Source organism: Aulonocara stuartgranti (assembly GCF_965226115.1).
Source record: "Aulonocara stuartgranti genome assembly, chromosome: 15".
NCBI classification, from domain to species: domain Eukaryota; kingdom Metazoa; phylum Chordata; class Actinopteri; order Cichliformes; family Cichlidae; genus Aulonocara; species Aulonocara stuartgranti.
This window is the reverse complement of record NC_138951.1, coordinates 24,053,148-24,066,836: the sequence shown is the minus strand read 5'-3', so window position 1 is coordinate 24,066,836 and position 13,689 is coordinate 24,053,148. Positions and strand designations below refer to the sequence as shown.

The following is a 13,689-nucleotide window of genomic DNA, read 5'->3' as shown; positions in this document are numbered from 1 at the left end:
GACTTTCTGACCTTATGCATTTCCTTTGGGCTTCAACACCACTGACTCGTCCACTGAAAACTGCCATTTGGAGTCAAAGTTGGAGGCCAGATTCTCATCAGCAGTGGTGAAATCTTTTGGAAACAAGAGTTGATATCTGTTGTCTACAAGTAGCCCAAATTGGATGACCTGAAAAATTTAGATGAGAAAATATTTTATTTTTTAAAAATCTCAGTTTTGAGTTGAATCCCAACTTTAACACAGATGTCGCACAAAAAAACATGACAAACTGTTGCATCCACTTCCAAAAATAAGCTAAAAAAGCTGATTCTGATGGACGTTATGACAGACCATCCCAGATTAGTCTTTTTTTTTTTTCTTATCGCTTTTATTACAAGCTTCACTGACGTCGTCATGTTTCCATTGGTGCTCAAAGCTGTTTGACAGCACATAGTTTTGAGCTGTGTACGCACCATCCCCCCTTTCATTACTGTAATATGAGCCATTCTTCAAGGATGAAAAGACATTTGGGCACGTGTTGAAAATGACTGAGCGAAGGAGGTTAAGAAGAAAATGACAACATTTGAACCATCATGGTCTCAGGATCTCTGTGTTGAGGCGCAGATTTATTTTGCTTCTCTGAAATTCTTGCTTTAAAGTATGAGCTAATGGAACTCTTGTTGTGGTCAGTTGCAAATGATTTTCATTTTCTTTCCAGAGTGAAGTTCAAGGATCCCCAGTATCCAGATGGCTTTGTGTTCAAGGCGGTCCTCCTGCCTGAAGCAAAGTGAGGATTTTTCTGCATTTATCTCATGAATTCCTGGTTGAACATTAAAGGCTTTATTCATTTCAGGTGCAGAAATAGTTTTTTCATTTGCCCTTGTAATTCCTAAAGAATACAGCATTCATATATTTTTCTTATTGTAACAATTCCATGAAAAGACCAAGTACGCGTTGATTCATTTCTCAATAGGTTGTGAATGTCTGATTTGTCTCAGGCTCTCAGCATCCTTTAGGTCCGTTTGTTCCTAGAAATTATATAAATCGTTACAACATGTTGTGGCTCTGTTTGCAGAAAGGCAGTTAGTTCTATTGGAGTCTATGGAAAAAAGATTTCAGAGCACCGTTAATATATAACCGTAAAAAAAAACTTCCAAGTTGGGTTTATGATGTGAATCCCCAGTTTCAAGGCTTATTCAGTACAGAATTGGCCTAGTCAGTGTCTTCATATTAAAGGAAGCTCCTGGAAGAAAGCGGGCAGATGTTAACACTGCAGAAAACGATGGAGAAAAGACACAATGATGTTGCAGGACTCGACTGTGCAAGTGCTTTGAGACCTTTGACACTGGGCACCGGAGCTGATCTTGCTCAATCAGCGTATACCAGAGTGATGCAGGAAGTCAGAGTCAGGAAGAACACAGAGGCTGTTTTAAAAAGTAAAAAAAAAAAAAAACCTTTGCAGACTAAATCCTCCACTTCTGAAGTTCTCCGGCATGACTTGAAACTGTGAAAATGAGAGAGCAACACTGTGTCACAGACACAGATTCATCCACTTTTGTCAACAAGAGCAGTAAAAAAGTGTATTTTCAGCTGTGACAGAGGCGGTAAACTCAGGTGGAGTAAAGGAGAAAAAAAATGTTTTTTTTTGTTTCTGGAAAATACAGAACTGCACTAAGATCACAATCACAAAGTTTGTGGGTAAAAATACAAGACCTTCATCAAATACGAGTCCTCCTACAATTCACTGGCAGTATTTCAGTGGTGTTGAGACCTGGATTATTATTTTTTTTCTAAGAAGGCGTCACTGATAGATTTGAGGGTTTCAGGTAAACACGATGGCACCCTTCCCCCTCTCATATATGTCAATAAAAGGAAACCTTTTTCACATCATAATACTGTCTTTCAGGATTCCCAGTAAGGTTCTGAAACCCGAGGACTGGGTGAGAGGCAATGGGCAATCTTGGAGGCCTCAGCTGGGTTTCAACCCAAACAGGCAGCAGGCTCACCTGGACCAGTCTGGCTTCAGGGCTCTGGGGTATGTTCATAATTACATTTTTAATATAATCAATGTTAAAACCAGTAAAAAAAAAAAAAAAAAAAGTAGAACATTCCTGTTTTCCTGAATTTCGAGTGAAAATGGTTCAGACTCTTTCCATTCTCGCATTCACCTCAGTCAGGCAAATCAGGACTGCTGTTGGGTCGTTTGTTCACACTTCCTAACAGGCCCCGGTTAGTCCAGAAATCGGTAGGTGTGAGGACAACAGTTGTACAGTGCTGCATTCCTTATTCATATATGATGAGAATCTCAGTCAGGATAATGGAGGCCCTCTACACTCCAAGGATACATCTCCCCAGACCACAGACCCACTGCCAAACTGGTCATTCTGGGGGATGTTGCGGCTGGTATAATGTTCACAATGGCATCTCCCGGCTTTTTCACACGTGTTACGTGTGTTCATTGTGAACTTGCTCTCATTTACAAAGAGAATGGGGCAGTAGTGGTGGACCTGTCCGTTATGCTACCCTCAGGGAGTCTGTTCCTGGCCGCCATGTTGCAGGGCTCTTCCTGTTCCTCCGTACAGAGACGAGCAAGATATAGTCCTGCTCTCCTGATATTTCCTTCCCACTTTTGAGACTGTGCTGAGAGACACAGCAAACCTGGAGCTGGACTGTCTGTGCGACCTGAATGAGCCTGAATTCTCCCAGCACTGATGAGGACATTAGCAAAAAGCAAATTGGAGAAAAATGGGTCAGGAGAGATGAGGAGAGAGCAATGGTTTAGCTGGAGTTACAGGTTTTGTATTATACTGTGATGACAGGGTTTTTGTTTTGTTTTTTTACAAGCAGTGCATAACCATATCTCGGTTACAGAGTATTTTTCCATGCTTTTATTTTGAACAGCAAACAGTGATGCCTTTTTAATAGAACTTTGCATCCTGAAACTTTTTTCATGGGTCATCGGTGGTTTGATCAACTTCGGTAAATACACCTGTCTCTGAAGCTCCTCGCTCTGTGTGATGAGATCATTTTAAAGCATCCAAGTCTGTCTGCCGTGACTCAGTACAGTAGTTTTAAGTATTTTTAAAAACAAAGATGTATTTAAATGTTTACTGCCTCCCCCCCACAGTGGCCCCCATTAACCAGCCATCCTTGATTATGATCTAAGCTCTCTTCTCCACACATTGATATTATCATTAAGGAAATGTGAATAATTGAACATCTGGCACGGCCCGACTGTGGGAATTAATTATGCACAGATTTGAAGAAACATAATATATTCCTTCCCCCCCCCCCCCCCCCCCTTTTTTTCCCCCCTGCTAAAGTAAGTCGTTAATTCAGTGATTCAGGCCGTTATGTGCCTTGATGGCACCACACGGGCAGGTGCTCACCGGATGGCGAGCAGGAAAACCTGAAGGAAATGAATTTTTTTTATTGCTTTGATTTTTAAATTGTGCAGTTATGGGTGTGTGTTCAGTTTAGGAAGAGGCCAGAGGTCATATGACATTTCTGGTAGGACACAGGCTCTTGTGTGGAAAAAGGCCGGGCAGAATAGCTCACTGAATCATTTAACCCTTATGTGTTAAGTGCTTTGGTTTGGTTTGTTTTTTGCCTTTTTGTGGATGTGCAGGGAGTAAAGATAATTTTACCACCATGAGACGACATTGTCCATCCAGCTATCAACCAGTCAATCAATCAGTCAATCCTGCTTTTAATGCCTTTCATGCTTCCTTGTGTTTTCCTTTTTCCTGTGATCCTGAAATTGTTCCCCCTCCAACATTGGGGATGATTCCTGAATCATTTTCAGGGTTTTAAGGTATCAGCTTATTACAGTATGAAGTGATGGCATGTGCCTGATTCTACATTGCCTTATTGATTAATTGATCAGTCAACTCATTTTCTTTTTTAAACAGTTAAAGGAACAGTAGGTTTGCAAAATACAACAACAACCTCACCAAATGCCACAACTGTCACACTGACTCATCAAAACTGGACAACAGAAAACTGGGGGGGGGAAAAAAGTTGCCTGGTCTGATGAGTCTCGATTTCTCCTGCCACATTCAGATAGGGACATCAGAATTTGGCATAAACAGCATGAAAGCATGGGTCCATCCTGCCTGGTATCAACAGGGCAGACTGCTGCTGGTGTAATGGTATGAGGAATTTATTGGTACAGCAAAGCCGGGCCCCTTAGTACAAAAGCATTTAAATGCCCAGCCTGAATCTGTGTTGTTGCTCAGCATGTTCATCCCTTTATGACCAGATGAATGAATCGGTCACCAGATCTCAGGTCGATAGAGCACCTTTGGGATGCGTTGGAACAGCAGATTGATATCATGGATGTGCAGCCGACAGATGTTCAGTAACTGTTCGATGCTGTCATTTTAATATGGACCAAAACCTCTGAGCAACGTTTTCGGCACCTTGTTGAATCTGTGCCACAAAGAACTAAGATGGTTCTGACAGCAAAAGGGGATCCAACCTGGTACTATGAAAAGTGTGCCCAGGTAGGGTGGAAAGTTTAAAAGTAATTCAATGTTACTCTGGCATTTGCTCTTCTCTTCTATCTTCTATCCTGCATTTAAATAAAAAAACAGTGTTATCAAACATAATTGATGAGTAATGCTAAGACTAAAAAGCTGAAACCAGCAATCTTCTTCCTTTGTTTTATATTCAGCATATTCAGACCATTTTTACCCACTTCAGTCTCCAGACACTGCCCAGACATTAGGGTTAATACCGGGTGTGTGTAAAGGTTACAATGGAACTTTCTTTATTTCTAAATTAGTTTTTAACATCATAGCTTCTTCTTCTCTCTTCAGCCACAATCTGAACAGAAGCCAACAAGGTGGAGGACAATACAGCAGCACTCCACCGCCAAGCAGCTACAACCAAGGAGGCTACCGACCTTCACACAGCGGTGGCCACCAGTCTTTTCAACGTAAGACACACACACAAACACACACTGATGTAATGCAAGGCCTTATTTTTGCCCTACTCAGTGTTTAACCGAACATAAAAAAAGAATCCACAATGAATTTTACAGAAACAAGGGTTGGCGCATTAGCAACCCCACCAGCAAACATCCATTTAACTTTGTCTCACAGTTTTTGTCAAAGCCTCACAAGTTTGAAAACCGCAGCCCTAACCTTAAGCCCCCTGAATCATCTTTAAAGCCCCCTCGAATGGCCACTATCTTAAAAAAAAAATATCCTCAATATGAAGATGGAACATTTCTGGTTCATAAATAGTTCACAAAATTCAGTTTGATTCAGAATGATGTATTTAAGGCTGTTTGCATCAATATAAAAGCAAATAAAATTATAGATGAACGTTTAATTAAAATTTATTCCATACCGGGGAGCCAAATAGACTCTCATTTTATAATTTAACAATCCAAGGCCTCAAAAAAGCAACTGTGTAGGCAGACGAAAGAGCCAGTCCTGCAGTAAGAGTCCTCTTTTAAGTAAAACACAGTGTGAGATGCATTACACTCAAGACTCTTAACGTGTTCATGGATTGGGGACATGCTGTTTCATAGTCCAGCACTTCTGCTTCGTCCTGTCCTATCCTGTTACCATTAATTTGATCTTCTTAAAAAAATAATAATTACAATATTTTAGACTTAGAAATAAAGACAAAAATCTTCATGGCACTTTTTTTCTTTATTAAAATTCTCGAAAAATCCAAAGCATCCTGGAAAGTTTGGTCAAATGTGACTTTACCAAAGGAATAAAGTGATTTTAGTAATTTAAAAGTGACCTTTGAGCATTTAAAAAATTTCAGTCTTTATTTTCATTTTTTAGATTAATTTTAGATTTTGGATTCATTCTGATTAAGAAAGTGCAAATATTTTTCAAATGTAGTTTTTTAAAAACGTTTCTTTATCCCTTCTCTACACAAATAAACAACAGTTTTCTAATCTAAAAATTAAAAGTATGTACATCTGAGTTTACCACACTGAGAGTAAATCTGACAACACACTCAGATCAAAGTTTGGTCAAAAGTAAGTGGACCTCATCAAACTGCTGCTGTAAGGTCACTGATGAGCGTTTGAAATTGGGTGAATTGTTGAGTTTGCTGCTGTAACCTTGAGCTCAAAAAATCGATTGAGATGTTTTGCTTTAATGCACCCCCCACCAACAGTACCTGCTCCATTAAATTCAGTAAACTTTCTTTTGGCGTTCCTCTCTGGAATGCTCTTTTTCTTTGCACATTCCGACAGCCTTGCTTTTCATGACAGAGCGTAAAGCTTTCATCACGAGGCTTTGACATTCACCTGTTATTCTAAACATTTTTATCCCTTTAGCAGAGACGAAGAAAAGCTAAAATATTCAGCAAAAGGTAAAATGCCTCTTCAGGTGGATCTCAAAGAACTGTAGTCATGTTAAAAAGGAAGTGTGACCTCTTTAAGTTGTAAGATTTTACATATCCAGTCTGTTAAATATATCATACGTCTCATCTGTAGACCTTAGATGAACAACAGCACATGACAGAAGCAGTGTGTTTGAATCTTAGCAGAGTGATCTGAACAAAAAACAAGACTTATGGTCTGTCCTTTGGCCTGCAAATACCTCACAGCAGCTGTCAGCACAGAAGTGTTGATTCGGGCACCTTGCAGTCATTGAGGCGACTTTGAACTCCTCTGTATACCAAAGTATTTTAGAGTCAAATGTGAGGCCATCTGCCTGACAGCTGAAGCTTGGTCAGAACTAGGTCGAGCACTAAGTGTTTCTACAAGCTGCTTAATCATGGGGTGGAATTCGTCTTTCACAGACTGCTTCTGCATTTTGGTTTAGTTGTTAAGTGAAAAACAGTGTTAATCTGATGATGTATTGATGATCTTTGTTATGAATTTTGATACATTAAACCATAGAAGTGGAAGAAGTTGTACTTTCTTTTTCCCATTATTATCCATTTTATGCCAGGCACGATTGGCTGTGATATTTTCTAGGTCAGCTGGTGGTTGGTTCTTTCTTTGGTTTTGAGCCTTCTTTAAGTAACTTTTTCTTCTTCAAGTAACGTCTCTGACTATCTTTGATCGCCATCATTATAAATGGTTGTCCCTCAAAGTGGATTAAATGTGTGTATGAAGCCATTTTGAATTTCTTTTTTCAACTGACAGAAGAAGGCGGCGACTGCTGCAGTGAACCATTCATGTCACGATTATTTAAGCAATTTATTGGTTATTTGTACCAAATGGCACAAAAAGGAGGAAGATGCATCTTTTCTAGGTTGTTTTTGAGCGAATCAGCTGTGAATAAAAAAAGTAATTGATCTTAAAAATGACGTCTTAATTTTCCACCAATGGACTGATGTAGTTACTGACTAATCAGGTCACATCTGGAACGGACACCGTTGCCATTTCACTCTGAGGAAATTGGGCGCTGCAGCTGCCAAACGGAGACACAAATAATTGTGTTATATGATTATGTTCATCACATGCAGTTGAACAGCTCGTCACATATGGAGGCAGAATCCGTCTCCCAGCTCCTAATCACGGTCTGTGCTCGGCCTCGGCCCTGGCCCCACGGTCCTCTGCCAGCTCTCCTCCAGTTTGACTTTGATGTGCCAATTTGCAAGTAGATGAATAATCTCATCTGCCCACTGATGGCGTGCGGGGGAGTCTCGGCTATTCTGGTGGCACTTGATGCAAATGGGGGGCTTTTGGCTCCTCCGGATTGCGGCAGCACCTCCCTTGGCCTCTGCTGCTCGTTCTTAGTGTTAAACTTGCCAATTAGCAGCCCGGGATGTTCACCACCCCCAGCTCTATATTTGTCCTATCATTCACAGAGAAATTATTTTAATAAAAGGGAATCATTTTAAATCCTGCTCGTCCGGTTCTGGTGACACAGGATGATTTTTATTGTATCAGCTTGAAGTACCTGAAATAGAAATATGTCATTGACAAAGGTAGCATTTATATTTTATTCTATTTTCTTTTTCCTCCTGAAGTTTTAAAGCTTTTCTGTGCTCAGTTTTGATTTAATGCGGGTGTGTTAATCTCGGTTTCACTAAAGACCAATCTGCAAATGTACTGCTCATTTAAAAAAAAAAAAAAAAGGGTGGAAAAAAGTTAATGGCACACTCAATCATGGTATCACACAGAGTCAGCTAAACTTCAGGGGGGTATCGATATGTCACGTTATGAAACACAAACCATTGTGAATTTATTTCACCTTCTTTGGCCCCATTGCAGTGAAATTCTGTGTCCTGCTCACTGCTGGTGGTGTGACACGGTATCTGCAGCCCAAGCAGGTTGCACAGGGACTCCAGCTTCTCCAGGATGGGGGTGCATCCTTAAATGCTATTTGTGAAGGTTTGCTGTGTCTGTCAGCACAGCCTCAAGAATATGAGGAGATACTAGGAAAGTGGGCATTACATGATGAGAGCTGGACAGGGCTGTAGGAGAGCATCAACCCAGCAGGAGGACCAATATCTGCTCCTTTGTGGAAGGAGGAGCAGAGGAACACTGTCAGAGCTCTACAAAATGACTTCCAGCATGTTTCTGACAAAACTGTCAGAGTCAGACTCCTTGAGTGAGGCACCAGGGCCTCACATCCTTTAGTGGGACCGACACCCGGAGCCCAGCACCGTGGAGCTCAATTGGCATTTGCTCAAGAACACCAGAAAAGGGCAGATTCACCGATGGCGCCTAGAGCCGGTTCACACCGAGCACATGTCACAAATGCCACACTGTCTGCAGACCAGAGGCGGAGCCAGACATTTGAAACACCCGGGGCTTAGCCCAAAGAGTAGTATGCATGTGGGATTTTTTTTTTTTTTTTTTTTTTTGGGGGGGGTGTAGAAATGACTGAAAGATTAATAGGCTCTGTTCAAAAAAGAATGACTTCATATAGGGAAAAATATATATCACATGTGCAGGACACCTTAAACTAGTTTTTTAATTAAGCAGCAAGGCAGAACAAGGTCAGGGCTGTATCAAGACACGAGGACTAAACCCCAATTCAACCAGACCCAGAACTGATCCAGAATTAAAACAGGACTACAACAGTTCAAAATCAGGACTACTGAGGACTTAACCAAGACAGAACCAGAATCAGAACTAGATGATAGTAGCACTAAAAATCATCATAGACCTGCACTACACTTATTTTTTAATTCTACCAAAGTCCACTATTTAGATTGAGAAAAGTTTATATAATTATTTAGCCTTGTTGTGCAAACAAGCCTGCATAACTTAATAAATACAGAATTTGAAAAATAACAAACCTAAAAAGAAACACTAGGTACAAGATACATGAGGACCTGTGATACGGTGATACTTTTGGTAAACAACCATTTGACTAACATGTGTGTCTCACCTGCTCTTGTTCATCTGTTCTGTCCTCGTTCTCCTCTCTCTCCCTCTTTGTGCTGACAATCATCAAATATACAGTTGAAACCAGATATTTACTCTTCAGATAAAAACACTTTTTTAATTGTAACATCAAATCAGACTAAATGTTTATTTTTTTAGATTGATAAATATAAAAACATATTTGTTAACTTTAAGAGTAAAGAGAGAAACTATCTGTGTTTCTTAATTGCAAATGGCACCAAATTGTATTCAAACTTGAGCCACATTTATGGAGCTCCACAGTTCTTTTCCTGGTGTTTTGGTTGATATCTCTTGATTTTCCCATGTCAAAGAAACAGGCTCTGTGTTTTGCCTTATATGCATCCACAGGTGTGCCACCAATTTACTCACATGGACTCTACTAACCTATCAGAAGCTTCTTCAGCTCAGAATGGAATCGTCTGCAGTTTTCTTATTAATTAACAATAAATTTAGTGTACATGTACTCCTACATTTGATGAAAGTGATAAAAATAGCTCTGTCTCTCTTTATTCTGAAATTTAACTAATTCAAAATATATTTCAATATTTATCTAAAACAAAAATTTACTCTAAATTGATGTTGTACAGTAAAAATGTTTTATGTTTTCTCCCTAAAGTGTATGTAAATATCTGGTTACAAATGTGAATATCCTGCTGTGTACTGAAATCCCTCTTGTTTTGCATAGAAATATACTGAACAACATACAAAGCATAATATATAAAATAACATTTACCTGAGTTTTTTCTTTGAAAGAAGCCTCGAATGTCCATTCTTATGTTTCAGTACATAACTGAAACCGATTTAGTCGGGGAGGGTAAGAACTGAAAATATGAAATAAACACACGTAAGCTAAGACTCTCTAAAAAAAATAGCATTTGTTCGGCTTTTCATTTCGCCATTTGTTGATTCACTTGAAGAGCAAGTAACGTAATATTGGTCAAGTGATCAGTTTCATATCAATCTTTCGTGATGCACCGTCATATTTACATTATTTGTACGGTACGAATGATTTGCTTTGGTACCTGGTCAAACTTAAGCTCTCCTTAGTATGGCTGGCTCTGTTTCTCCAACAGCGCACTCACGGGCAGCAGCTGCCCCGCCCCCTCGCTCAGTCGCTTAGTGCCTGAGCTCGGATCATACCAATATCAGGGGGGGATTCACGCACAGTCGTAAATTCCCACAGTGTGCACTATGTGCTTCGAATATTGTGTGTACTTTTTGTTTTATACAGTTGTCAGCCAGGCATCTAACTATGAAAAAATTACACTCCAAAATACCCCGGGCTTCTGACAAAACAACCCGGGCTTAAGCCCCGTAAGCCACCCCCCCGCTCCGCCCCTGCTGCAGACGTTTTGATATCTGTGGTAATGCGTCAGATTGACCCCGTCCCTGACCGCAGAGATCTAAGTTGCAACACCGAATTGCCAGAGTTCATTCTTGAAGGACTTTGGCACACATATGAAATCGTGTCAATGTGTAGCTGATATTCTTTGAAAACAGAGGTTGACTGACTGTGAGTGGATAGACGATCTTCTGGTTATGTTCCATTTAGATGTTTTCAGTCCCTTGCCTCAGGTGAAATTGGCTGTCTTCAGTGTTAGCTCACCTTTTGTGCTATTCTGTGTTGACTGGCTTGCTTATATCTAGACCTGCAACGTTTATTGAGCGCCTGAAGTGATTCCAGCATAAAATGTGCTCTGAGTTTCATCTCAAAATAAGATTTGTATATAAAGCGTGGATTTTTTTTCTTTCATAAGAGGTGATTAAATTATTTGTTCATCTCTTCTGATTCTTTTTAACTTTTATGGTAAAAACTGAACATGGTCCAGTTCTAATATCAGCGACTCGTGGAATGTGATTATCCACACAAGTAGGCCTTATTCTGCAGCAGGAGGCCAGAGGCTTGCTTTTGTCCTGGTAACGCTTTCTCAGGACCAATCCTTTGCTCGCCCAGTAATCACTGCAGGCTTTGCTGGGCTTTTGTGTGGTGGCTTTGCTTGGTTGCTGATTAGTGTTGTGGGAGACCGGGGGCCGATAATGAGACTGTCGAGTGGCTCCGCTGGACACTGGCCCCCTCTGATAAAAGCATCCGGGAGGCTCCAGTGCCATTGGGTGTGTGATGCGCTCTGAAGAGGGTTGAAACCAAAGTTAACTTGCCCCTTTGACGACGTGGCTACCTCCTGTGGTGATGTGTCAACACGCAGCCTCTGAAACATGCTGCTGGGCTTTGTGTGCCACAGCCAAACCAGCTGGTGTTTAATAACCAGCCAGGGGAGTCTCTGCTGGTGGCCATTATTGTCTTGACATGCAGTGACACCAAATTTTAACCAGAGCAGCAAAGTAACTGTTTGATCCAGCAGCCACAGTGGCCGATAAGCCTCCCAAAGTCCACTTCAGAGTAGCAGCTACACATAATGGCTGCTCACACAGGCTGGTGGATCGACTTCAATAACATAAAGTCATTGGATTTTATGTGGCCTTGAGTATTTTTGTTCTTTATGTTTCTCTAAAGGTTTTCGAGTTGTGGTGGAGAACATTTTTATGTAAACAAACTTATTATTATTATTATTATTATTATTATTATTATTATTATTATTAATGAAGATTAGCTTTATGTCCACTTTAAAGTAAACTCTGTAACCTCAGAAATGGCCCAGATGCTAAATTGTCATTAAGGTTATTGTCAGGTGAATTCTGTGGTACATGTGATAGATGGCAACTTCACACTGATGGTTTGAGACCTGATGGTAATGAAGAACTCTCTGAACTTGCATTGTTTCTAATGGCCAGCTGGGGCGACTCCTGTGGCTGGGAAAAGACTCAAGGTAGTCTATTGGGAAAATAGCCCCAGGCTTTTTTAAATCACCATTACACTTTCGATGTCTGCAAATCCACTATGGTCTGCTTGGGTCCCAGTGACGTAATTTGCCATCTGGTGGTTAGCATGAGAGTTCATCATGACGTTCATGTTCTTGCCTGTTTTTTGTGACCACATGAAGCTCCCAGGCTTCTGACTTCAAGCAGACTTTAAAGACATATAACAAGAATGACTGCTCAGCCGTCCAGAGTCAGAACCTGCCCCCCGTGATGGAAACGGCTGTTTTTCTCAAAAATACATTTACTCCTTATTGAGTAAGCTATTCCTTGTAAGCACGAACTATAATAAAAAAGAACCCACTGAGGTTGCAGAGGCTGTGTGACATAGCCAGAGCAACCGGTGGTACAATCGTGACACAAAAAGAAGGACTTAAAACAAACTAGTGAAAATCACATATCCTAAACAGACAAAATAAAAAAACAGATCATTTGAAGTTCATCTACTCATGTAGTAGTAAGCTAATGGTATGATTGCAGTTCTGGCTGGATTTTAACCAGAGCGTCACAAATCTGCTTGAAACTGTCAGTAACAAGTTTTACTCAAATTTTTCTACCAGTTATTTTGGGCTTGACAAATTAGTGCAGATTTTGGTGGATAATGTATGATTTACATATTTAAATATAACATTTTGTGGCATCTTTCCTTGACGTATTGGTGAATGTATAAATTACCAGGTCCTCGTGATTCTGCATGTATGTCTGTCCCAGTAAAATGCTCTTATTCTGATTCCAGCCATGTCGCAGTCATTTGTCTTTTTTTCTTCTGAAATTACCTCTCGGTTTGTGGAGCAGCAGCAGGAGCAGGTCGCTAAAGTTTTGTCCAACTAATAGAAAAGTTACTGTCCTCCTTCTGGGATCTGAGTCAACTAGTCGCTGAACTAATTGAAGCGGTGTGGAGAGAGACGTTTGGTTGTTTAGCGCGCTTGTAATCCCTGCATTAATACAGTGGACGCAGCGCGTTTTAAGGATTTAAAGCGTAATCCTTTGTTGGCTTTTGTCCGGCGCAGACTGGAAGTCTATACACTTTCAGATCATTGTTAATTAAGGAGATTGACAGGTGTCCACTTGTAATTCTCTCTTTTGAATCATCGCTGGTGATGGGGGGGGGAGGCCAGAGGGTTGTGGAGTTATAATTGGAGCCCAACTGGGTGGTCCACTTAAAGTTTGTTGGTGGAGGAGATAATCAAACATGAAAACTGAATGACAAAAACAAAATAAGAATGTGTCAGCAGCAGTCTGCCTGCTTGCTGCTAATTGTGTGTTTTACTGCTTTTTGCTGTGGTCAGCAGAGAACGGCTGCAGGATTTCCCACTTGCCTTTAGTTGATCAGGTGATTCTGATTAATTTGTTTGTTTTTTATCTGCATCAGTTGGCTGGAGATCTTATCAGCATCCCAAACTCAGGATTTCTATCTGATTGCCAGACGTCCCCCAGTATTGTCAGGCAGGTTTTATTTATTCTACTAATCCAACAGGAAGTTTTCAGTGGCCGAT

The 13,689-nt window shown here is 40.6% G+C and overlaps 1 protein-coding gene across 1 annotated transcript in view; it reads left to right on the top strand.

The window, feature by feature from the left end:
* xrn2 (5'-3' exoribonuclease 2) overlaps positions 1–13,689 on the top strand; it is a 46,120-nt gene that overhangs the window by 23,657 nt on the left and 8,774 nt on the right. Inside the window, exons 26-28 of the mRNA XM_082504994.1 lie at positions 698–766; positions 1,886–2,014; positions 4,800–4,918. Coding sequence (XP_082361120.1) covers positions 698–766; positions 1,886–2,014; positions 4,800–4,918 — 317 coding nt within the window. The remainder of the gene's footprint in view (positions 1–697; positions 767–1,885; positions 2,015–4,799; positions 4,919–13,689) is intronic.